Source organism: Pteropus medius, unplaced genomic scaffold (assembly GCF_902729225.1).
Source record: "Pteropus medius unplaced genomic scaffold, Ma_sr-lr_union100, whole genome shotgun sequence".
NCBI lineage: Eukaryota > Metazoa > Chordata > Mammalia > Chiroptera > Pteropodidae > Pteropus > Pteropus medius.
In genome coordinates, this window is record NW_024350324.1 from 405,613 (window position 1) to 430,188 (window position 24,576).

The following is a 24,576-nucleotide window of genomic DNA, read 5'->3' on the forward strand; positions in this document are numbered from 1 at the left end:
GCTTTGCGGCACGATCCTACGCGAGCGCCTACGAGGCATGCGCGGTTGTTGCAAGCGGAACAAGGTGCGCCTGCGCGCGGGCGGCCCGGCACGGTGTAGAGTGGCGACGAGAGTGACGCCTGCCGCCCAGCCGAAATAGCTCAGTTGGGAGAGCGTTAGACTGAAGATCTAAAGGTCCCTGGTTCGATCCCGGGTTTCGGCAAGTGTTTTTGACTCAAGTAAGCATTATCTTTCGCTCCAGGCTGGTCTAGCTCCTTCCCTTCATAATGCGTCATTTTTTACTTTTCTTCCCCAAAATGTTACCCCATTCTGCAGGGTTGTTGGGAACTCATGCCAATGTGGGAGGGGACAGAACAAGGCACTCAAAGCAAGCCCTGTCCCCACCGTGACTATGATTCCAGCCCAAACATCCCGTTTCCCCACCCCCGTTTTCCAGCTTTTTCCAACAGTAGCATCAGAAGTAGAGATCGTTGTAAAAATGGACGCCACTGAGCACTCAAACTGGCAAAAGTGTGCAGAAGCACTTTTTGCTTCTGTGTCGTTTCGCTTGGACAATCCTGGGGGACATCTGTTGTCTTTGCATGGGGCAGACTGAGGCCCAAACAGGCCAGCACAGGGGAGTGGCGGGGCTGGCCTCCCAGCGAGGAGCCCCCACCCTGCCCCCTGCTCCGCCAGGGGCTGAGCAGAGCCAGGCCTGGCTGCTCTCGGGGACCTCGAGGGTCTCTGGGTGGGCACAGATGTGTCACCAGGCCAGGCCTGGCCTCTAAAGGAGCAAAGGGCAGAGGGCTCTGAAGTTCTGCCGGGGGCACAGCCCCCCTTCCCTTTAGCTCCCATGACTGGCCGTGCTCTGCGGGTGGATTTTTAAATTTAAATAAACTTTGCATCTTAGAATCGTTTAATTTCCAGGGAAGTTTCTAACATAATAGAGTAATACCTGTGGGCAACATCACATGGGCGTGATGTATTGTCACAACTGAACTGATGTGGACACGCTGCTGCCTGGCCTCCCGTGTCACTGCATTTCCAGTCCCCAGCCCTGGCAGCACCTGATCAAGACAGGGTGGGGAGGACCTCACGGCCACCCCACCTGCTTTCCACTCCAGCTACGGGGCGTTTGGCGGACTGCCACATGGGGATTGGGTACGTGGCAAGGGAGGCGGCTCGGGTGCCCTAGGGCCTTCGAGTGGTGGGGGAAGAAGCACAGGGAGTGAAGGGCAGCAGGTGATGCCAGCCAGAGTGACAGAGGACCCCGTTCACTGTGCCAACGGGCGTCTCTGTGGCTTGAAATTCTTACCCTGTGCACGCACGACTTTTGAAAATCCATGTTTTAGATAAATAACAGACTTGAAGAGTCACCGACTGTCTGTAGTCAGAAGCCAGGAAATGCTTCCATGAAGCCCCCTCCCCAGGGCTGGTGCGGCTGTGGACACGCCTCGCCCGGGAGGCCCATGGAGCAGGGACAAAGCCCAGCGGGAGGGGTGGAGGTGGGGGGGCAGAAGCCACTGCCTCCACGTGACAGTGCCCATGAGCAGGATGGTGATGGGCAAGGCACAGGATCCTGTCGCTTGCGGGAGGTTGTCGAACCCCTGCAGTGCCCAGTCCCCCTCAGGGTGAGCAGCGTGAGCGGTGCGGCGGGCAGAGCGCTGTCACCGTGGGGAAGGAGGTGCAGGCAGGGGCAGGGTCAGGTGGGGCGGCCCAGCCGCGGGACGCGTCATGCTGTGTGGAGTTGGTCTTTCTGATGCTGAAGCAGCTGAGTAGTGCGGGCTTCCCCAAGGGCTGCGGCTGCCTTGAGGCTTCTAGACTATTCCTCACTTGGCCAGCTAGTGGGTCAGGTGGCTATGACATCCTTAACTGCTGCCACCACTCACCGAGGGGAGGACAGACCTACCCCCAACCCCGACCCACGGGCCTCGAGAGAAAACGTGTAGACAAACGCTCTCAGGATCCCCAGAAACACAGTGAGTGCCCGCAGCCGTGTTGGGGGGCCAGACCGCGACTCAGAGGCCTCCTGGGAGGGGCCCGGAGCCCGCAGGGGGAGCCCGTGCAGCCGAAAGGGGACGGGACTGCCCCACGGGCCACTTGGGGCCTTTGTCATCACGAGGCAGCCGAGTGCTCGCTCGTCCTGTGCAAAGTTGGCCTTGAAGGGAGCCGGCCCATCTGGCCGGGGCCTCCGCGCAGAGAGACTGCGCAGGGCCAGCTCCAGGCAGCCCCTCTCCTGGCCTGACGGCCAGGGCCTTGTGGGATTTTCTGCTCAGATCCCGGAGCAAGGGACTAGGACGAAGGCTGGGCTCTGGGCTGCGCTCTGGGCTCGCCGCCACCCTGCGTCACCCGGCCTGTCCTGCTCCCAAGCCAACCCAGCATGCTCTGGGGCGGGCCTGGTTGGGTGAGGGGGTGTCAGGAGAGGCCAGTCCAGTCACTGAGGGGGCAACGCTGACCCCGTCCAGGTCCGACAATGCAACCAGGGTGCTGACGACAGGCAAGGCTTCAGGTTGCCACCAGTCACTGCCACACAGTGTCACACCGGCCAGGTGAAGCGGAGGTGTGACCCACACGCGGCTGGGCCCCAGCCAGCAGCGGACAGCCCTGCGAGCGCCTCAGGCTTCGGGCAGGAACGCGAGCTGCTGCCACGGCTCCCAGAGTGAGGGCCGGGGTGAGCGGCTACGAGCCCACAGCCCAGGGCCCAGGCTGTGCACGCGGTGGCCTTAGCTGTCCCGTGTGGGTGCGAGTGGCAGCCCCATGGGACGGCAGGGCAGCAGACGTCCCACTGGAGCCAGACTCACCCAGCGCAGCCCCCGGGACCTCCGCACCCTCCGCAGAGCTGCCTCCGTCGTGGGCACGCGCCGGGCAGCACCCCAACGCTAACCGTGCTCCGTCCCACCCCGTCTCCCCAGGGAGCCGCCCGGAGGAAACCATGCAGAGCGGGTGACACGGGCCCCAGAGCTGCACGCGCACGAGGCTCTTCTTAAAACTCCAGTTTAATGTCGGATACGATGCTTTTTAACATAAAAAGACAAACGTGTACCTTAAACCATTCAGTACAGCCACATGTGACGAGAGAACGCAAGAGACCACTCTGTCCTTCTAGAAACTCTGCAGAACTGTGCACTCCCCGGAGCCAGGCAGAGAAACTCGGACCCGTGGGAGGCGCGCGCGTCCCGAGGCCGTCCTCGAAACTGTGTGAGGGACCCGATGGCCCCGGTGGCCCCCACCGCGCCCGACGGCCGCGCAGGCGTCAGCTTCGCTGGGTCCTTTCTTCCAGGAGCTGGTTATCAAATATTTCTTTTTCCCTTCAGGAAGCAAAAGGCGACACCTTCGTTTTAGTAATTAGCCGTGTTTCAAAGAGCATGACACAGAGGCTGAGCGTTCGACGGGACTGTGTGGGACGAGAACGCGGAGCTGGGCGAGGGCAGTGGCGTCCACGTCGTGTGTCTCACACACCAGCTCAGTAATAAACCTCTAAGAAGCAGTTAACGTCCCCTTGTCCTCGCTAACTGCCTCCTGCTCAGAGATCCTGTCAGGACTGTTAGGTGCTCGGGACAGAGAAGCCGCGGGGCGTGGGCTCCGAGGGTGACCCGGTGACATGTGGCGGTCAGCTCACGCCAGGAAACACAGGGCCACCTGGGGATGGCACACGTGCCAGGGTGTGCAGGGTCCCGTGCTGTCAGGTCTACGCACGGCCTCTTGGATGTCGCTCACGGAACAAAAGGGACACGAGGTGGATGACCTCAGGTGGACCGGCCACGCGGCTGGAAACGGGGCGGCAGGAGGGAAGCGGCTCCGCTCAGACGCACCACGCCGCACTGGACAGGCATGGCCGCCACCTGCCCGGTCACACGAGGCGGCTGGGCTGCGTCCCTGGGGGTGCTGAGCCACGTTCCCAGGTGCTCTGGGGCAGGCTGGGGGAGGGGCACGGACACGCGTCCTGCTCACCCGCCCCGGACACGGCCTGACTCGCAAGTGGGGCGCCGGTTTCTGTCACCGAAGGCCCTTCCCATCCGTGAATTGAGCGGCTACCCAGGAGGCACGCAGGCCATGGCGGTGCCTGGTCGGGCCGGGCCGGGCCAGGCCCACTGGCCAGCAAGTTGAGTCCTCAGCCTGTCGCTGGCACACGGCCCGCCCACCCCCAGCAGGGGCTGGCAGCACACCCAGAGCGGGATTAGGCCTTCGGGGGCCACAAGGCCCGGGGCGGCCCCCACAGCGACATGAAAGAAACGCCTTCGTCAGGGCTATTCCAGGCAGCTGAGATGGCCAGCCGCTCGCCTGCCGCTCGGGCTGTCTGTCCTCAACCGCCTGGCACCAGAGCAGTGGGGACAGGGTCACAAACGCAGCGCTAGCAGCAGAGACCAGAGGCCCGAGCACGTGGCAGCGGTCGGCCTGGCCGCCCAGGCACACGGAGCCTGGGTTGTGCCCAGCTCTGCCTGGTCTGGCCAGCTTGGGGACCACGGCCCAAACTCACCAGAGAGCAACGCCCACGGCTGGCGTCACCGGGTCCGCTGGCGATTCCTCAGCCAAACGGGACCGGAGCTTTCAGTTTATGCACCTCGCTGACCACCAGGCGTGTGGCCCAGCGCGTGGGGATGGGGCTGGGGCTGGCACCTACCGGTGGCCGAGCGACGGTCCTCTGATGTACTTCTCCTCGGCCGTCTTGTAGTCCACCGCGTCCACCGCCGAGATCGCGCAGATGATGGCCTGCAAGACGGGCGGGCGGTCAGCCAGAGCCCAGCGCCCCACCCGCTCCGACCACGCGGGCCTCGGGCGCAGCCCTGCCCTGGCTCGTGACCGAGTCGCCGTGTCTCCACGTGACGAGGCACGTCACCTTCGGACCACAATTCCTGTCATTAAGGGCCGAGAACAAAAGGCACCCCCAAACTGACAGCATGTTTTGAAAACTAAATTTACTGTAAAAAACATAAAGGAACACGGTGGACGCGTAAACACCCACGGTGCACCCGATGGGGGCCGCCGCCAATGGCCTAGGGGACGTCGCAGTGCGCGTCGGATGGCCAGATCCCTAGTGTCACCACCACGGACGTCTCCAGAAAGCAAAGTGACCCCGTGTTGGAAACACGTGAGAAAGTAACTATGAATAAACACGTTCGGATTTTTTCACAAAAACTAATCGGTGAGGAGGACTCGAGGCCCACAGAGCGAGGTCGGTACTCGCGAGGTGACGAGCACGTCGGGGTCAGGACGCAGCACCCTTTCCGTGCACACCTGAGCCTGACAGGTCACACTGCGCTGTGACTGCAAGCTTCTCTGAGTGTCACCATGACTCACAGCTGCATCTGCTCCCCACCCAGCCTGGTGACTTCTGCGACAGTCGCCGTGGGCACACGCAGGGGAAGCAGGCAACCTGTCTCCCGCAAACCCAGGCGCGACGCCCGTACCTCGGGCAGCAGCACGTCCAGGATGAAGCGGATCCGGTCCCCGCTGCTGCGCGCCAGCGCCCGGCCGTCCGCATCCTGGCAGAGCCCCTGCAGGTACTTCACCACGCGGTCCAGCTGCTCCTCGTCCTCCAGGTACGTCTCCACGCACGTCACGTACTGCCCTGACCGCAGGAAGGTCTTCAGCCACCGCGATGGCTTCCTGTTACGCAGGATGTCGCGCAGGTGGCCCTCGGCGCCTCGCGCCCGCACGATGAACTCCACCAGCTTCTGGTTGGCGCGGTCGCGGGCGGCTCGCGAGCGGTCGGGGAGCACCTTCCTGCGGGGCGGCCTCCTGCCCCAGGGGCTGCCCGCCTCCGGCTCCTCGGGGTCCTCCTGGCAGAGCTGGGGGAAGCGCGTCCCCAACACGTCCTGCTGGATGGACTTGCGCACGGGGTAGCCTGCAGAGGAGTGCGCGTGGGCCTGCAGGCCGGTGGGGGGTCCCCTCGCCGCATCGCGGGATGAAGGGGGCCCCAAAGGCCCTTCCTCTGGCAGCACTGCCCTCCACCCTCGCCCAGCCCTGACAAGCAGGTCCTGGCCCGCCTCATTAAGGGCAGGGCCGTGGCTGTCACCACCAAGGACGCTAGGCTGAGGAAGGCAGGTGGAAGGTGCCGGGTGTTCTGACCATCAGGCATGACTGCGCTGGTGCCAACAGGGTGGATGTGGCCCTGCGTGCAGTGCCCCCCACCCCCAGGCAGGGAGCACACAGCGGTGGCCCGGTACCCACAGTCCAGGAGCCCCTGGGGTGCCACCCCACGCCCGGAAGCCCCCTGCACCCGGCTCGTGGGCCGCAAAGACAAGAACGAGCTCGGACTCACTGATGTCAGCCGCATAGTACTCCAGGAAGGAGCCGGAAAAGGAGCCGCAGCCTACGAGGGACAAGGGGGAGGGGCGCGTCACAGCAGGGGACGTGGGGGAGGGGCCACAGTGCCAGCACCTTCTGACCCCTCCTGCAAGCAGGCAGCTGGCGGGGACCCGGGCCAGGAGGCTCTGACAAGCCCACCTCGGACGGACAAGAATAAGCTCTGAATCAAAGGGCCCAGCACCCAGCCTCCACCAGCCCACGCTGGGAACAAGGCTGTCAGGGTCCGGGCCAGGCTGCCATGGGAAGAGCCGAGCTCAGCTGTCACCACACGGGGCTCCCCGCCCCTGCCTGTTCTGTGCCCCAGACCATGGAGTTCCCACGCACCGAGCCGGACCCTGTAGTCGGTGATCAGGGAGACGCACCAGCCGATGGCCTGGTTGAAGTCCGCCTTGGCCTCGTCCTGCAGCGAGAGACGGCGGGCTCAGCGGGAGGCCTCAGAGCCCTGTCCAGCAAATGCCCCGGGGACCTTTGGCGAGGCCCAGGCCGGGCTGCTCGGACGTCGGCCCTGGGAGCCTCACTGGGGCCACGAGACTCGCGGCCGTCGGACGGAGACAGCTACAAGGTCACGTGAAACCAGTCCTTCTCAGGGCTCCTGCGCCTGGCGGGCAGCGTCAGCGTCAGCCCAGAGGGACACGACGGCCAGCACCCTGCAGACGGGACAGGCCTGCTGGACTCCCCAGGAGACGCCACAGGCATGAGGACCACGACGCCTGCCTCACCCACCTCCACCTGTGGCTGCATGCGACAGGTGCTCCAAGTGGGCCACGGGGTGGAGGCCCACAGGGCCCAGAGGCCACAGAGCCACAACTGTCACACGAGGGCCAGCGGAACAGACCCAGCCACAGCCCAGGTGACGCAGCCGCCCAGGGGCACTTGCTCCCACCACCGCTACCCGTCCCTGCGCACATCATCACGGGGGCAGGACGAGGGCGCAGACGCCCCGCAGGCCCGGGACGACCCCAGCCCTGCGCGTGTTCCGCACTCGGACGCCAAGGCAAGACTCCCGCCACCGGCTCCACACCCCGCCTGCAGGGCGCGTGGGAGCTTGTCAGACAGAACCAGGCCCTGCCACGAGCACGGGGACGGGGACGGGGACGGGCGCCCAGCGCTGCTGGGGTCAGATGCTGCCGTGAACAAAGCTGGACAGATGGGACAAAAGACACAGGAAACCATGACAACCCAGGCAGGGCTGGACCTGGCCCTGCCAACACCCGCCACGCCGAGCAAGGCCACCGTCCTGGGGAGGCAGGAGCATGAGGGCAGCACGCTCCCGGGCCCGGCCCTCAGGGCATGGACGGCCTCCGGAACCCCACGATGGCGCAGGCGGTGGCCCCACGGGCCCAGGCCCAGCGTTTCAGAGCTGGGACAAGCAGCACCACCTCAGGCCGAGCACAGCGTTCGGACGGGTGACGGCCCACGGGGGAGCTGCAGATGGCCACCAGGTGACAACAGGTGTCCTGCGAAGCCTTGGCCGTGCGGGGCCACGGCAGGCAGTGTCCCCACTCCAAGGGGCCTACACCCTGTCGTCCCTCAGGGTGATCCAAGAATGGCCACTGGGAGGAGTGAGAAGAGCCTCACCAGGCTCGCCCCCACTCCACCCTGCCTCTGCCCAGGACGCGACCCCACTGTCCCCCCGGCACCGCAGGAGGTGGGCAGCCAGCAGTGGATGCTGGCATCCCCCCCCCCATCACACATAGCCATGGTTTCAAGGGCTCCGTAGAGGACCCTGTCACCAGGGAAACCACTCACAGAGACAAGGTAAAAAGGCACCTACCAGCAACGCCTGCTTGTCCTTGCAGTCAAAGTGCTTCAGTCTCTTGAGAGGAACTGTGATGCTGCAGGGTGCGGGGACACGGGTCAGCACAGCCACCGCCGCCACGTGCCCTACAAGACGGCCCCTCCCGACAAGTGCACGGGCCCTCCAGGCAAGACGGGCCGACCCCGGGCCGACCACACCACTGGCCACCAAGAGGCAGCAGCGCTGGAGGGCCGGAGGGTCGGAGACCAGCTGCAGGATCCCCTTAGCCGTGGTGGCATGCTGTCCCCAGAGCCCACTGGGAGCGGGCGTGACGCACGGCGTGCGTGCTCCCAACCGGGCGCGTGGGCCAGGACTAGCAGCTGCCCACGGCCGAACCCGGGCCTGCCAGGAGGGAGCCGGGTGGGCACTGCATGGTGCCCTCTGAGGTGACAGCCCGGCACCTGTCCCGCCCTCACCCAGGCGCATCCCACAGGAGCCGAGGCCACGCTCACCCTCGCCCCCGGGGGTTCATGTGGCCCTCGATGAACAGCACGCTGGCCTTCTTGTCTCTCCTGCGGACGCTCTTGACCTGTGCGCGGCACCGGGAACACAGCATCAGGAGTGTGGGGCGGGGGTGGGGGCAACACGCAGGAGCTGCAAGGTCTGCTGCATGCACGGCTCCAAGCGGCTTCACAGCCAGTCAGAACCAAGCATAAGTTTCTTACAGTTTTAAGTAAGAAAAACCACACGGGCTGCTGCTTCCAGCCACCTGCACGTGACCACTGAGACGAGATGTCCCCGCGGCCGGGCAGGGCAGCTTCGGGACCAGCCGAGGAGCACGAGCAGGAAGCCTGGCCTGTGAGGGAGGCCAGCAACCGTTTCTAGTGGCCACAGGCCGAGGATGGCCTGGCAAGGGCTGCAGGTGTAAGTGCCCAACAGTGGCTCATGCTGGTGACACGGTGCCCAGCAGGGCCCACGGGAACGGCTGGGAACGAGGTGAGCCGGAAGGCCCGGGCAGGGGTGTGGGGGAGGAGCTGTGCTGCTGCCAGCTCTGCCCGCCCCACCCCCCACAGCCGGGCCTGCGGGGCAAAGCTAACCCAGTGCGCGCCACACTCGGCCAACTGCCTGTAACCCCAGCATACACGGCTGTCCTCACTGCACACTGCAAGGCCACAGCCGAGCCCTGCACCCCGTCTCTGCCGGGAGCCAGCAAAGGGGGAACGAAGGGCAAGAGGCGCCGAGACGGGCCTCGGCCTGACAGCCAACGGCTCGCGGCGCGCTGCCGAGGGGAAGCAGGGCCCGGGGCGTCCCAGGCCTGCCGCGCGTGCACCAGGCCCGCGAACCTCTCTCGGGGGTGCCGCATGGCCCGCCCCGCTGCCCAGGTGCCTGTGCCTCACGCCCCTGGTGGGAATATCAGTGAAAAACCCCGCCTAGGTCCGATCTGAGCGCAGGACGCGGCGCCCAGCGGCCAGCTCGGGAGCCGGCGGGCGCGCTTACCACTGCCGGCCAGAACGGGTACTTCTGGTACTTCAGCCAGACCAGCATCCCCACCTCAAACGAACGCGGTTCTGGAATCGGGAAAGAAAACAAAGACGACGCGTCAGAGCCACGTCGACCGGCAAACGCAGCCGCCCAAGACCAGTCGCCGTGACGACACGCGAACCGGGGTGGACGCGGCCACCTGGCCCCCGGTGCCGGCGCAGTGGGCCCCCTGCCACTTCTCTGAACACCTCAAGTCCTTCCGAAACAAAATGTTTTTGGGATCGTGGAGCAGAGCCGGAAAGGGACTGGGGTGTCCTGGGGGCCGAGACGGGGCTCGGTTTCCGTGAAGCTCAGCTGCCTGTGGTGCCGGGAGCCGAGCTGGGGAGACGGAGGTGCTGCCCCGGCTGCCGGCGCCACACGAAACCTGCGCCCCCCAAACGCCCCGCCAAACGCCCCGCCAAACGCCCCGCCAAACGCTCAGAAAAAGGAAGTCGTTCAAATGCTAAAACGTCAGGTCACAAAACCTTGGTGGGGGGGGCTGGCGTGTGACTCCGGCCTGGCGCTGCTGGAGGGCTGGGGATGGCACAGTCACCGGCGGGGGCCGAGGCTCGGCGAGCCTGCCCACCGTGCCCAGGGCGTGAGAACCGGCCACCCTCGGGGAAGTCGGCAGGCGGTGTGAGGACGCAGTGTCCGGGTTGTCATCACCTTCACGAAGGAACCACGAGCGGCGGGCGATGCACCAAGAGGAAGCGGACGAGGCGGGGGTGGAGGGGGAGCATGCGGCCGGACTACCTGGCCTCATGGGCGCTGCCATCGGGGGGCTGAGGGACAGGTCCCCACGCCCCTGCCACTTCTGCAGCATCCTGTGCCTCTGTGACCCTTTCCAAAGCGACCGGGACTGGACCGCGAAGCCGCGTGTCTGCGGGCGTTCGCCGAGACGGTGGCTCCAGCGTCCTGTCCACGCGCCAGGCAGACGCGCGGGGTCCGTGTCCGTGTCCCCTGCTCTAACCCCGTCCAGGCGGCACGGGTGGCAGGGCGTGAGCTCCTCCCCATGAGACACGCAGCCGGGGTCTCCAAGGCCCACGAGGGGGACCAGGCCACACACCGGTGGCGGGGCAAGCCACTGTTCTCTTGGCTGCCCGCTGTTGCCCCCGCCCGGCCGCGTGCTGTGTGGGCTGTGGCCCCAGGCCAGCGGGGAGCGAAGACGCGCCGCAGAGCCCTGGGCCCGGCCGTGGGGCTCACCATGGTACAGGAGGATCCTCGGGGGCTCCTCGTCCTCGTCCTCGTCCTCGTCCTCCAGGATGGGATGGACGGGGTCCGACTCCACCGACTCTCCGGAAGACCGACCGTCTGCAGAACGTCACACAGTCACCGGCCCGGGAAAACAGCTCGTGACAGGGGACCCCAAGGACCAGGAAGCAGACCCGTGTTGCACAGACCCGGGCACGCATGTGCCATTAGAGAACGTTTAAAGGACAAACAAGTGCGACGAGGAGAGGCTGCGGGGGACGCCCTCACGCCACGGCTGGAAGGCAGGCGCAGGAAGAGGGGTGTCGCGACCCAGCGTGGGGGCCGCGAGGCAGACCAGAGGAGGCACAGCCGCGGCAGTGGCCTCACGCTGGGACCTGCCCATGCGCAGCCCGGGGCCCACCTGGGTCCCACCCCACCCAGCGCGGGGCCAGCCCTACCTTCGTCCGGGACACGTAGCCTCGAGCCGTCCACGGGCACGCCGGGCTTGGGGGTGCTGCGCAGAGTCATCCGGCCCCTCGGCCCGGAGTCCAGGCCCCCGGCCAAGCACAGCTGCTTCGCAGCGGGACCTTGCGTGTCCGGGCAGGCAGGGCGCACAGGGGGGCCGTCGCCTGGCCAGGCCTCATGGCACGCCCTGGCCCGCAGACCCCGCTCCCTGGCCTGGGGGGCTGAGCCCGGGGCTGCCCCACGGCCAGGCGAGTCTTCGTCCCCCTTGCCCCGGCCGCCCTCCGAGAGCAGAGGGCCAGGCTGCCGCCCTCTGGGCTGCCGTGGCGAACTTCTCGTCCTTCGACTCGGGGCCGGCCAGTCTTCAAGGTGTGTCCTGGATCCACCTCTGGCTGACACCACCAGGGCGAGAGGCCTCTCGTTCTCCCCAAGCCGCTTCTCGGGGTCCCCTCGGCACCTGGGGTCCTCTCCGCAGGTGGGCGAGCCTGCCAGGCTCTGGCGCACACGCTCCCTCCTCTCGGGCCCAGAGCTGGCCGGCACGACCGCGGGGACAGGGGGCGGAGGGCTGGGGTCGCAGTGTGCGGTGATCGAGTCCGTGGGGTCCCCTCCCGCACACCCAGCGGCTCCCTCTCCCTGTGCCGTGTCCTCTGGCCGCAGACAGGTCCCCTCGTTCAGAATGTCCAGAGCCACCCGGAGCGCCCGCCTGTAGGTCAGCTCCTCCACGGGCTCGGCAGGCACGTCCTTCTGTGAGGCTGAGGGCGGGAGACAGAGCCTGGTGACGCGAGCTACCCGCTGCCGACATCCATCCCTCGCCTCGGCCGGAGGCCGGGCACAAAAGCACAGCTGGCTGCAGGCCCCATTCGGGGACCCGGATCTGTTTTTAAACAGCCGGATCGCACGACCCTAACCTGATTGGGTCAGAGACACATTCCTCAAGGTCATGAAACAATCGGCCAACAAAAATACATTCAGTGGTTTAGCAAATCCCGTCCCAGCCTGACAACTGCGATTCAATCAGGCCGACAGGACCCAGGCCCAGGAAACAAAGACTAGAGAGCCCCAGGGGAGCCCTGGCGAGGCCCCCAGGCCGGTCCGCGCTCTGTGCGAGGCCTGGAGCCCGCCCGGCCTCCCCACCACTGACGGGTGCGACCGCACAGCCCACAACCGTCCACTCGGGTCTCCCTACTTCACAGCAGGCACTGCCCGCCCGAGCAAGCAGACGGCGGTGACCAGCCGCCGGTCCAGATGCAGGGGGTGCTGCTTTGAGCTGTCACGGCTGGTTCTCACAGACCGAGATGTCCTATTTTGGAAACGCCGTGGGGAGGGGTTCTGGGTGACCCTGTTGCAGGATGCAGTGCCCTGCGCACAGGATGCAGAGCACTCCCGCTGTGAGGAGAAACCGCTGTCGTGTTGGAGTTTGCAGGGCTGGTGCGTCCCGTGGCTGTGTTTGGTGGGAGGGGGACAAGCCCAGTTCCCCACGGACACGGGACCTGGGGGCGGGTCACGGGGCCCTCCCGCAGACAGGGCGGCACCAAGCCTGCTCCCCGGTGGCTCGGATTCAGACACCCAGGCAGGGAGCCACGGCCTCGCGACGCACAAGGGCACAGAAAGGCACAAGCTCCCGTCCCAGCGGACACCGAGGCCGGCAGCCCTGGGCGGCGGGGTCTGGGCAGGTCTGAGACGGCACCCTGATTTCCCCCACCTTGGCTGCAGCCCACTGTCCCTGGTGAAGGCACAACTCCACTTGGAGTCCGGTCTCTGGGTCTCCCCGAACCCCTCCCTTTGTTACCTGACACCCCAGCCCGCTCTTACCCAGCAAGGAGGCTATGTCTTCGATGTGGGACTTCTCCAGGGTCCTGGCTTCCGTGCTTCTCACCCTCACTCTGCCGGAACAGAATTGGGGACAGAAACGATGAGGCTGCAGCAGCCAAGGCCGCGGGGACGAAAACATGTTTTTCTTTAGATGACAAAAGAATTAGATGCGTTTTTTTCTCTCTGAACCTTCCCACTTAAACCAAAAGTCAAGGCCAACAGAACACTTCTATGCCTGCGGTCAGAGGCAGCAAGGGCCCCAGACTGCGGTGCCCCCTCCCCCATTAAGACAGAAAAGGTTGGCTGAATCTAGGAGTAAAAACAAATTCAAATTGTGACTTTTGTGGGGCAAATCCTACTCTCAACTGCACAAATAACTCCTTTGTTAGGTTTTCAGAGCAGCGGTAATGTCACTAAGAGCTGTTTACAGCCCAGCAGGTGTGTTTCGGTTTAGAAGGACGTGCGGCCCTTTCAAATGCGGGGGACTCAATTACCTTCCCAGCCGCAGGGAAAGCCTGAGCTGAGGAGGGGCTGTGGGGGGCCGACTGGGTTTTTTAAAATTCTCTATTTAGAATTGGGACTTCATCAGACACACGGACTCCAGGCACCACGATCTGGGCATTTCAAAACTCTTCATTCTAGGTGCCGCTCTGTCCTTCCAGCCCGAATAACCAAGAGACCAGTGACATGCTGCCAGTCACGGGTGTGCCTTCCGGATGCCAAAATCGTTTATTAGGGGAACAGGCTCGAACATCAGACATTTCAAAACTGATGGGCCTGTCACACAAGGTTCTGAAAACATACAAACAGATCCGCGGGAAGGAAAGAGCCCGTCTGAACAGCCACGCGAGCCTGCCCTGGGTATAATTCACGCTCGCTCCACTGCGTACTGACCCCTCGAGCTCACACAGTGCCCCCGCCAGCTCAAACTTCCCAGCCACCCGCCACTGTCCTCTTAGGGTTTCCGTGAGCACCGGTCAGTTACAGTAACTAAACGCTTGGCAAGCCCCTGGGGGCTGACTTCGTTTTGGGGGTGAGGGGAGTGGGGATGTTTCCCATAGGGGTTAAAAATGATATTAAAAAAAAAAAACCGACACTTAACTTTTTGTCTACGGAGAGTATTTGAACATTTAGAAAAAATCCTTTTTTTCTCTTAGCTGTCGCTGACACCTGGGTTCTGGCCAAAACCTGTTAAAAAACAAAACAAAAAAAGAAAATCCTCGTCATTGACACGAGAACCGGCTGACACAGAGCCAGAAGCAGGGGCCACATCCAGATACAAACATAGGGGACACTGCTTAACACGACCCCAGAACTTGCGATTCTCCGATGCTCGTCTCACAGGTGGGGAAACGGAGGCACGAGGCCCGCGGCACACGCCCCCGAGGCCGGGGTTTGTGCCCTGCGGCCCGCCTCCCGCCCCCCCATGTTGCTGGAAAGGCCCCCCCCACGCAGCCTTCCTCCTGTTATTTACTAGCTTAGGCTCTGCTTGGGGTTATTTTTGATACGGCCTTATACACATGCCTTTAAAACACTGTTTTTTTTTTTTTTTTTTTTATGTGGAGGAGTGTGCATACTCACACTGTAAGCTTGCAAGCACTCGACCAAAACCCCATTAAATGGGGAATGAGAGCCAGTGCCAACAGAGACGGCAGCCAACTGGTCGAGCTCAATTATTTCCCTGAAGCAACACGTAGGTCTCTCTCGATGAAGATTTTACTTGTCACCCGAAAGTCACTTCTAATTCCTGAAACTACACAGTGACGCTGTCACCTTTGCAGGCCACAACCGCTCCTTCCATCTGCAGAGGACGTACGCGGCGTCCGTCATGCTGGAGACGCATGTGGCGGCCGTGAGGACTTGGCACAAGCACGGTGCTGGCAGGTCCGGCGCCACGGACCCTGCAAAGAAATTCGCACGGTGGTTTCTGGCCGTTTGCTGGCGATCTTAACGCCGACGCGACCCTGGAGGGCAAAGGTAGGGGGCTGGCCTGTCACCAGACGCTGGATGCCAGAGGTGACTGCCCCACACGCATGCACCTGGACTTTTTTCGTAAAGAGAACAGCCAGATTCTCTCCTGAGGGTTGCGTCTAGATTATTTTTTTCCCAAATGGAATCCACAACCCTCCAGCCTGGGGAGCTGACGGTGACCAAAGAATTAACACAGGAGGAAAAGGCCTGCTCTGTTGGCCGTGTCCCTGCAGGGAAGCACAGCTGCTGACGCCTGTTACGTCCACAAGAACTCTCCCTGGGCCGTGGCGCGGACAAAAAGGTGGGGGATACTGCCAGCAAGTAACTACCGCAGCAGCAGCTAGGGTTCACCTGCAGGAAGCGGGATTCAGGCAGAGATCTGGGCAAATGAAAGCACAGAGAAGAGAGGTCCAATCAGCAGAGGGGGGGCCCAGAGAGCAGAGATGGGGGTTCAGATAGCTGAGTTGGGTTGCAGTAGAGAAGGAGTCTGAATCAGGAGAGGGGGTTCAGTCAGCAGAGGTGGGCCTGCGCAGAGACGAAACATGTCCAGGCAACAGAAAAGGGTTTAATCCTCAGCAAAAGAGAGGGGCGCAGGCACCAAAGGAATCCAGGCAGAGGCAGGGTTCAGGCAACAGATGGTGTCCGGCAGCAGGGGGCTGGGGCAAATGACGGGGGTCAGGCATGGGGAGCCGGGCATGAGGCGGGGTTCAAGCAGCAGGGGCAAATCCGGCAGCAGACGGGGAGGCTTGGCAGCACAGGGGGTCAGCAGCGGGTGGGGGGTGGGGATGCGGGGTGGGGGGTGGAGGGCAGTGAGTTGTGGCCCCCCCCACAGCGGCTGGGGGGGGGTTGGGCAGCAGAAGGGATGTGGGGCAGCTCTGGGGGGGCCCGAGCGGCGGGAGGGGGGTGAGCGAACAGAGGCCTCACGAGGAGGGGCGGGGCTCCCGCGGCAGCGCGGGTCAACGCCCAGGAGCCTCTTTCGGGCCCGCCCGCCCCGGCCCCGCCGCCCCGAGCCGAGCCGAGCAGCCCGCTGGGCTCACCGGGAGCCCGCCGCCCCAGCGCCCGTCCCCGAGCCGGCGTGGAGGACGAGGGGGCCGCGGCGGACCAACGGCGGTGGCACCCGCGCCGCCCCAGCGCCGCCGCCCACGCCCGCGCTCACCGCCTCCGCCGCCGCCGCCGATCCCCCGCGGGCCGGGGGCGGGGCAAGGCCGTCGGCACCGCCGAGCTCCGCCCCCGCCGCCGACCAATGGGGAGCGTGCGACCGAGCGCAGGCCCCGCCCCTTCCGCCCGTCCGCGCGCGGTGCTGGCTGATTGACAGGTGGGCGCGCGGCGGGCGGGCGCAGACTGAGTGACGGCCGCGCGGCTGAGTGACGGGCGCGGGGCGCGCGCGAGCGTGTGCGGGACTTTGTCGCAACGTTCCTCGTAAGCCCGCCTGCGGTGCCCGCCGCCTCCGCCTCCTGCCGGCGCCTGAGTCGGACCCGCGCCGCTTGGCGCGGACCCTGATGGAAACTTCGAGAACCTTCCAGAGCTTTCCAGACTTTTCCAGAACCTGCGAGTTGCTGAACCACTTTCACTGAAGCGATTCGAGTGCAGGGCGCCCGCACACGCCCACCAAAGAGGGTCGTGCATTTGCAAAGAACCCGCGAACTTCGTCTAGTCCCTGGGGAAGCGGGGACCCCACGGGACGCCGGGAAGGAGCGGGGCGGTGCACCCAGAGGGGCCCCTCGCCCCCCCCCACCCCGTATAATGTCATCATTCACATTCGAATAGTGTGCATAATAAGGTCAAGGCACGGTCACCGTGCAACGTGACCGCCGTCCCCCTTGTCCGTGGTGATGCGTGCCAGGACCCCAGTGAGGCCTGAAAGCACGGCCCGAACCCCACGTCACCCCCGCCCACGGTCATCCCAAACCAGGAGCGGGGTGAGGGACGCCCACCCTGCGCCACCAAAACTCCTCATGTCCCTGTCGATTCTGCCGTCGGCCTTTTGCACCGCAGTGTCCATCCGCGGTTGGCATGGAAGGCGGCCGAAGCGTCGCCACCCCAACCCTGCCTTTGGGGATGTCGATTTCAAACCGTTTGCTCAGAAACAAAGAATTGTTGCCCAAGAATCCGTGGGAAACTTGGTTTATTTAGGCCGTAGCGGCCTGGTTTGCCCTGAGCCTGGAGGGCGGGAGGTCGGCAAGCCAGTGTCTCAGGAAGCACGGCCCCCTCCCCCTAGACTAGCTGGGACTCCCACTCGCCCCTTCTCCAAAATGTCAAGTAGACCCGATGTCACCTCACCGTCCTGGGAATGTCCATGCTTACGTGAATCCCCCCATGCCCGCATTCTAGACTGTGACTTTCTCCTGCTGAGCTGTCTTGTTAATTTGGTTCTTAGCCCCCCGGGAAGACCTGAAACGATGCGGAGGGAAATTGCGATTTTTTTTTTTTTTAGCACCCACGGCGGGAGAAACGCGAAAACCTGCGGGCGGGGACATGGAAATACTGGTTGGTGGAGTCCGGGTGTGGCCCCGAGGGCCGAGTGTGTTTCTTGACGAACACCCTCGCGTGAGCGAGCCTGGGCAGGTCCAAAGCGGCGTTATTCCAGGGTCAGTGGTACCTACAAACCCTGATGAAGTTTAAATGACCCACCGGGCACAGGACAGTGGCAGCGATAGGTGGCCACCGGTCACGCCAGAGGCTTCGGGCCGTCACTAGGGAAGGGTGACCCGAACACAAGCACTGCTACTTGGAATGACGCGCAATTTAAAACTTCCGAATCGTTGATTTCTGGAATTTTCCATCACGTTGTTTTTGGACCGCAGTTGGCCACGGGTAACCGCAACCACGGGTGTCCTGTGACCGCGGATTCGGGGTGGGGTCCTGTGCACCGGCACGGGGCGCACAGAGTGATGATTCGATGTACGCGTCTGTTGCCGTCACCTTGTGACGCGTTTCCACTCTGCTCGAACCCGGGCCCAGCGTGGAAGTGTCGCGTCAGGTCGAAAATGAAAATTGGTGATGCGGGTGGGGGGGGGGGCGGTTTAGGTCTCGTCGGCATTTAGGGCCTCGTGGTCCTGACATGGCCCGCGGGGAAAGGCAGGAAGGAGCGGTTCCCCAGGGCCTTTGTCCGCCTGGCTCCTGGACAGCCGGCCACGTGCCTGCCTCTCGTTTTCTGAATTTCGCATGTCAATCGCCACCAACACGAGGAGGACCGTCACTGGACACCTGAAAAGCGCCCGCGGGGCCACGGCGGGCGGTCCGCTCACTCCAGTGGCTGCCGTCTGTGTTAACAAGGTCAAAGGCTCGGTCGGGTTTCCACTGTGGTCCCCTAATGGCCTAATTAGGGACTCGAATGGAGTTTAACACCGGGTGAGTCTCCGTTCAGAGGCCATTTTGATGCTGCAGTTCAATCGCTTCAGAAAATAGGGATTCGGCGCTGGCTCGCCGGGGAGGGGCGCGGATGCGCACGGGTTCGTCTCTGATTCGGTTCGCGGTTCACTGACAGATTTAATACATTTTCACCCCTCATCATATTAACAAGGATGAGGAGGGGATGGCGCCACCCCCAGCATGGGGGTCGGGCGTGCAGTGACGTAACCGGGCGGCTGGCATGTGGGAATTGGGGTGCAGCCAAGCCTGTCACAGCAGAACCCGACCACACCTCGCACGTGGGTGGCTAGAGAGCCCACCTGTGAGTGTCCCCTTCGGCACCGGGCGCCCCACCTCTGGGGCTCAGGGGGCATAGCGGGGCTGACTTCGGGGAGGCAGGTGCTGTGGGGTGTACGGCAGATTCGAGCACTCAGGCTTGCCCTGCCCCTTGGGTGTGTCATCTGTGACTCAGTTTCCCCACCGCGAATCAGGGAGACCACCCTGTCCGCGGTGCGTGGAGCCCAGGCAGGGCCCTGGGTTGATGACTGAGTGACAAGTTCGTGGTGAGTGGACAGGTGTGCTTCCCCACGGGGCTGCCAGGGGACGGTGCCAGAAAGCCCCCCGCAGACCAGAGCAGAGCTCCAGGTCCTCGGGACGCCAACCAGGGCTCGTCAGACGGAGGGGAGGCTGGTACTGTGGCTGGGGGCCGAGGACAAAGCCCCCACGTCTAAATCGCTCTTGCCGAGACCTCAGGTGCCACCACCACACCTCCCGTGGGCCAGTCCCGGTCCGGTCCCCCACCTGCTCTCAGCGTCTGTGATGGGTGTGCCAGGCAGAACCCTCAGGGGCCCCGAGTGTTCACTCCTCTCCCCTGGGTGGGGGTAAACCTGTGACGTGAGGGGCGTGACGCCCCTGATTCTGTGATATCACATGGCAGAGGCGAAGGGATTTTCCCAGTGGAATTACTGTTCCTGATGAGTTGACCTTTAGTTAACCAAGAGGGAAACACCCCTGGATGGGCCTGGCCTAGTCAGGGGAGCCCTCGAAAAGAGGGGCTGGGTCCTCCTGAGGTCGCGGAGGCTCTCCCGCGGGCCGTGGAGAAGCAGCTGCCAGGAAGGGGATTCGGCCAGCAGCCTGGCAGCCCGGGAGGGGCCCAGCCTCGGAGGCGACACAGCCTGCTGTCCCAGAGGCCTGGGCAGCAGCCCCAGCCCCACGGGACATGAATGAACACGTGGGGGTCCCTCTGCCCCCCGCGGTGGGATCACACATCCCCTCCCCGCCTCCCCCCAATTCTGTTTTGTGCCCCGCCTGCTGCCTTGCCCTCCCACGGCCCGTCTCAAGTTCCAGCTCCTCGTGGGACCGTCGCTCCGAGCCTACAGTCGGCTGGCGCCTAAGCTGTGGTGGGCCCGGCCTCATTCCCTTCCATCTGGTGCTCTCCCCGCCAGGGGCAACGTGGCGACCTCGCTTCCCACCCCACTCAAGGCAGACGTGGCCGGGGACCTCGCGTGGGGGGCTGCAAGGTGAGCGCAGCGTCGTGGCCGGTGTGCACCTGCCCTCGTCTCCTTTCCGTCCCCCCCCAGGTGCCAGCTCTGCCCCCGGTGCTGCCTCAGCAGCCAGTTAGTGAGGCGGGTGACACCACAGAGCTGGGCCCAGCAACTGTAGGAGATGCTGGCCCGTGAGGTCCCTGTGGAGGCCGTCACCAAGCACTGCAAGCTGGTGGCTTCAAACGACAGGCACTTACGATCTCACGGTTCCGGAGACGTCCAAGGTCAAGGTGTTGGCAGGGCTGGTGCTCCTGCTGGCTCTGGCCATCCTTGGTACGTGGGCTCAGCCCTCGCCGCTGCCTCCGTGTGCACGTGGCCTCCCTTCTCCGTGTCTGTGTCCCTGCTTTTCTCGTGGACACTCCAGTCATTAAATCAAGGCCACTCTACTCCAGATGACCTCGTCTCCGCTGATGACGTCGCAAAGACCCTGTTTCTAAATAAAGCCCGATTCTGAGGTTCTGGATCTGGATGGACATGAATTCGGGGGACACTGTTCAACCCGATCCGGCAGGGGCGTGAGATAGAGGGGCCTTGGTGCCGGGTGACACCGGCCGGCGCGGTGCTCGTCATTGCCGCTTCGCCTCGGAGAGTCCGGCCGGTTCACACCAGAAGGCAGTGACCCGTCCACACGCTTGTCCTCCCCCGGACACCGACCTCCTGCCGACGAGGGACGGCGTGCCTCTCACCCCACAGCACAGGGGACGGGGGAAATGGATTCTACCAGCTAGCGCCAGAAAGTCACTTAGAGACACAACTGGGCTCATTCAGGAAAATATCTTAATTAGCACGAGGGGACGGTATGAGAGGCCCTGGGGACCAAGATGAAATGGCCCACGGAGAGACATCACAGCCCTCTGCGCGACGGCGTAGCTGCCGTGTGGGAGGGCAGGGACAGATGGCGGGGGAGCCGCCAGACAGGGGACACACACGCCGGGAGACAAAGATGAACACGTGGGGACAGGGACCTCCAACATCCCGGTCAGGATCCCCGTGCCGTGAAGCAGGCTCGGCCAGACCCTCTCTGAGGCGGACCCCGCAGCTGAAGCCGAGAATAGGCTCGCACAGCCCGCGCGCCGCGGCCGGCGCCCGGCAGTCCTTGTCAGAGGGACGAAAAGCGACCTGGTTATCGGAAAACACCTGCAACCCGCAAGAAACCAAGGAGAACCAAACTGCCGCCTAAAACGGCAAAACCCTACCGAGCCCAGGTCGCCGGCGGACCAGGGCGGAGACTCGTCCCAGCCACGACCTTGTGCTGACCTTGGCGGGTGGGTGGGACGAGCGGGCGGGCTGGGTTCCCTCATGTTCCTTAGCTTTGCTTGGTTATTTGGAGGCATAGGGTTTTGGGGGTGTTTTTAGGACCAAAAGAGTAAAAAAATTGAAAGGCATCTATCTAACCCTTCCGGATCTGGCACTGCCTCCCTCTAGGCCCCAGGGGTCACCTAGGGCCACCAGAGTATCTGCTTTGCAGCACAAGTCGTGACCCCTGTGGCCACCCTGCTGCTAGCTGTCCCCGGAGCCCAGGCTCCCAGCGTGGCCTTCGAGGCTCATCGGTGGCTCCGCTGACAGCCGCGAGCCCCCTTCTCTGTCATCGACCAGCTTTAATGCCACAAGTAGGGTCTCTCCCCCTCAGCACTGGGGACGCTGGGGCTGAGTCACCCTCTGGAGGGCCATCCCGGGCACCGTGGGGGGTGGGGTTGAACAGCATCCCTGGCCCTCCCACTCGATGCCAGGAGCACCCCAGAGTGACAAACACAGATGTCCCCAGACATGGTCCAGTGTCCCTGGGGACAGCCTTGCCGGGGGTGAGGCCCACGGCCATACACCAATTGCATTCTGGCCATGGTGCCTGGAGGCGGCCGAAACTGGGTCGGCTGGCTTCCCGGGGTGTCCTGGGGACGGGCTCGAGCACCTGCCCCCAGCAGGTGTATGAACAAATAGAGGACATGTTCTCCAGGACAGGACTTGTCTTCGGGTGGGTCACAGCAGGGGGAGGGGACAGCCTGGGGGCCCTCCTTGTCCTTCTCCAACCACCGGCCTGCATGGCCTTTCTCCCTGCACCAAATCCTGGCCTCAGGAATTGGATTCTGGCAAAGAGCTCGGCTTACCTCTTCCTTCCCGAGAACCAGCCACGTGCCTGGGTGACCAGCCCCACGCCTCAGTGACCAGCCGTTTGTCTTTGGCACGTCTGAGGTCATTCCCCTGGGGCCCACGACTTGGTGCCGTGAGATGCCAAGGGGGAGACGGCTCGGGGCGCCGAGTGTCCACACAGACCACAGGCCGCTTCGGCATGAGCGCGGCAGAGAACACGCCCTGGCTTCTGGGAGAGGAGAGACCTGGACCGGCCCTGGAGCCCGCCATCTGCCAGACCCGCGGGGGCTGAGGCAGCATAGGGCAGCCGCTGTGGGACGGTCTGTGGGTCCCTCAAAGTTAAATGGAGAGTCATCGTCCATCCCTGAGCACCCCCTCCAAACCAGGAATTCCACGGCTGGGAGCCCGGGGGCACCAAGAGCCGGGCGCAGGCAGACGCGCCCCTCCGCCCCGCCCTGTGCACAGCCACAGGACGCGCCGTGGCCGGAAGGTGGACACGCGCCCAGTGTCCACGACGGATGATGGACATGGTGAGTGAGGTCCCTCCCGACAGTGGAATACGACTCAGCCCTGAAAAGGACAGACATCCCGACACCTGCTACAGCGGCGATGGACCCAGAGGACATGAGCCAGACACAGAAGGACACGTCCCGTGTGACCCCACTCAAGGGAGGTCCCCGGAGGAGTCAGATTCAGAGACAGGAAGTGGATGGTGGAGCCAGGGGCTGGGGGTGGGGGAGGGGAGGGAAGTGAGTGTAACGAGGACAGTGTCAGCGTGGGCCGATGAGAAAGTCCTGGAGGTGGACCCTGGGGACGGCTGCACGACCTGTGAGTGTGCCTAAGGCCGCTGAGTCGGACACTTAAGAACGGTTAAAACATGGTAAATTTTACGTTAGGCCTATTTACCACCTTAAAAAATAACGTTTTTAACACCATTCGCATAAGCAAGCGTTTCCCACCCCTCATGTAAGGATGTAAACATGTAAGGATGTTTCTTTACGTGTTCACTGCTGTGATCGGAACGGTGACAGACACCCGCCAGGAACGTGACCCCTCCCCCCCCACAGTTGTTCCCCCATCCCCGAGCACCCCCCTCCCAACCAGGAAAGGGCGGTGCTGGTGTCTCTTCAACAAAGCGTCGGGGATTAGGCTCCTTGGAGCTTCCATTCTGTTTGCTTTTGATTTTTTCCGGAGAGCCTTTCGTTTTAACTGTGAGGCATCTCAGGGCGGGCTGCACAGCGTCATCTGCATTTCAAAAAGGCGTCCGCATGAGAGTTTGTTTTCTTCCTCTTTTCTGCCTCCTTGTTCTTCTCCAGGACGCGGGGAATCTACCACTGTCTTTCATTAGTTTTCTTCAAGGTCTTCTATCATATTATCTCGCATTGTTCCCAGGCGAGACGTTCCTCTTTGTCTGAAACTCTTACACAGGACACAGCTGCCAATCCCTACCCAGTCCTCAGCGTCCCGCCTGACACCGAGGCCCTAAATTCTCAGGGGCCCCCCCAGGACGCACGGGGTAGAAATAGGATTCTGCCTCGTTTTGTCCCTGGAAGCTGGGCGCCCACTGCACAGTGCTGAGGCCGGCTTCTCCCCGAGGCTGGACCCTGCTGGGACCCGACTGTCCGCCACCTCCTCCCTTACCCCGGGCAGGGGGGGGGGGGGGGGTCCCCACTCAGCAGTTTGAATTTAAAGTAGATTCCAACGAAGCTTGTTTATTTCTGTCTTATTCTCACAGAGGGGCAGTTTTAAAAAAACTGTGGCCAAATACACGGACTGTGAAAGTAACCTTCGGAACCATTTTTGGGTCCACATCGCTGCCCGTCCACCTCCGGGGCCTTCCCATCTCCCCAGACACCTTCCCGGACGCGGGCACTTTTGAGAGCCGGACTGTCCTGTCTTATGTCCTTCTACGTCTGCCACAGGGCTGAGCGGCCCCCACGCGGGTCTAGTCACGAAATGGAAACCGCGTCCCCTTCGGCTGACACCTGTTTTGCGTTGGCCGCGGTCCCCGGGCGAGCTCACGGCAGGAGCCACGGTGCGAGGACCGGACGCGTTCACGCCACGGTCTCGCGGAAGCGAAGCGGGACGTGGCGTTGGGACGTGTCGGTGTCCCCGCCCTCCGGGGCTTCGTTCCCCCAATGCGAGACCGAAGGATTAAAGGGCACCTGAAACCCACGAGTCCACGACAGCGTGACGAGAGCTGGGGACACAGCCGAGCTCGCCGGACGGGGCCGAGCACGCCGGGAAGCGAAACGCCCCGTCTCCCGGTGTCTGTGTCCCCTGCCGTGCAGCCCCTTGTCCTCACTAGAGGATGTGGCGCACCGCGTCCTGCCACACCCTACCTGGCTGCGGGGCCCCCCGCATGTCACCGCTGACTTGCGTGCGTGCACCCGTTTTGGGGTGCGGCGTAGCTGCAAACATATCTGTAAACACCCCCTTTGGTTCGCTCGTGTGGGAGCCCGAGGTGGCTTTCGACAGCGCCGTACCCTGTGCATCAGAATGCGGGGGAGGGAGGAAAATAGACAGAAAAACGATCAAAACAAACTTTCTTTGGGCACGAGGTACATTTGCCGTAGCCCTAAATCTCGGATGTGCCGACACTGGTCCCTG

General features: G+C 63.5%; 1 protein-coding gene and 1 non-coding gene across 3 annotated transcripts; one reads left to right on the forward strand and one right to left on the reverse strand.

Moving 5' to 3' along the window:
• Nucleotides 1-129: 129 nt before the first annotated feature.
• Nucleotides 130-202, forward strand: TRNAF-GAA (transfer RNA phenylalanine (anticodon GAA)). Its single transcript has one exon. It is a non-coding gene; the product is annotated as a tRNA-Phe (tRNA).
• Nucleotides 203-2,957: 2,755 nt separating this feature from the next.
• Nucleotides 2,958-16,184, reverse strand: PWWP3A (PWWP domain containing 3A, DNA repair factor). Of its 2 annotated transcripts, none has more exons than XM_039839058.1 (14): nucleotides 16,140-16,184; nucleotides 14,786-14,913; nucleotides 14,115-14,200; nucleotides 13,013-13,083; nucleotides 11,197-11,952; nucleotides 10,751-10,858; nucleotides 9,524-9,594; nucleotides 8,539-8,615; nucleotides 8,063-8,123; nucleotides 6,613-6,688; nucleotides 6,242-6,292; nucleotides 5,388-5,824; nucleotides 4,601-4,689; nucleotides 2,958-3,287 (listed from the first exon to the last, which is right to left on the reverse strand). In XM_039839058.1, exons 2-14 carry the CDS (start codon nucleotides 14,840-14,842, stop codon nucleotides 3,233-3,235), a joined length of 1,995 nt encoding a protein of 664 aa, XP_039694992.1. In that variant the 5' UTR covers nucleotides 14,843-14,913; nucleotides 16,140-16,184; the 3' UTR covers nucleotides 2,958-3,232. The 2 variants fall into 2 exon arrangements, with proteins under 2 accessions (XP_039694992.1, XP_039694993.1); XM_039839059.1 differs by having other exon boundaries at nucleotides 16,021-16,145.
• Between the last annotated feature and the right edge of the window lie 8,392 nt (nucleotides 16,185-24,576).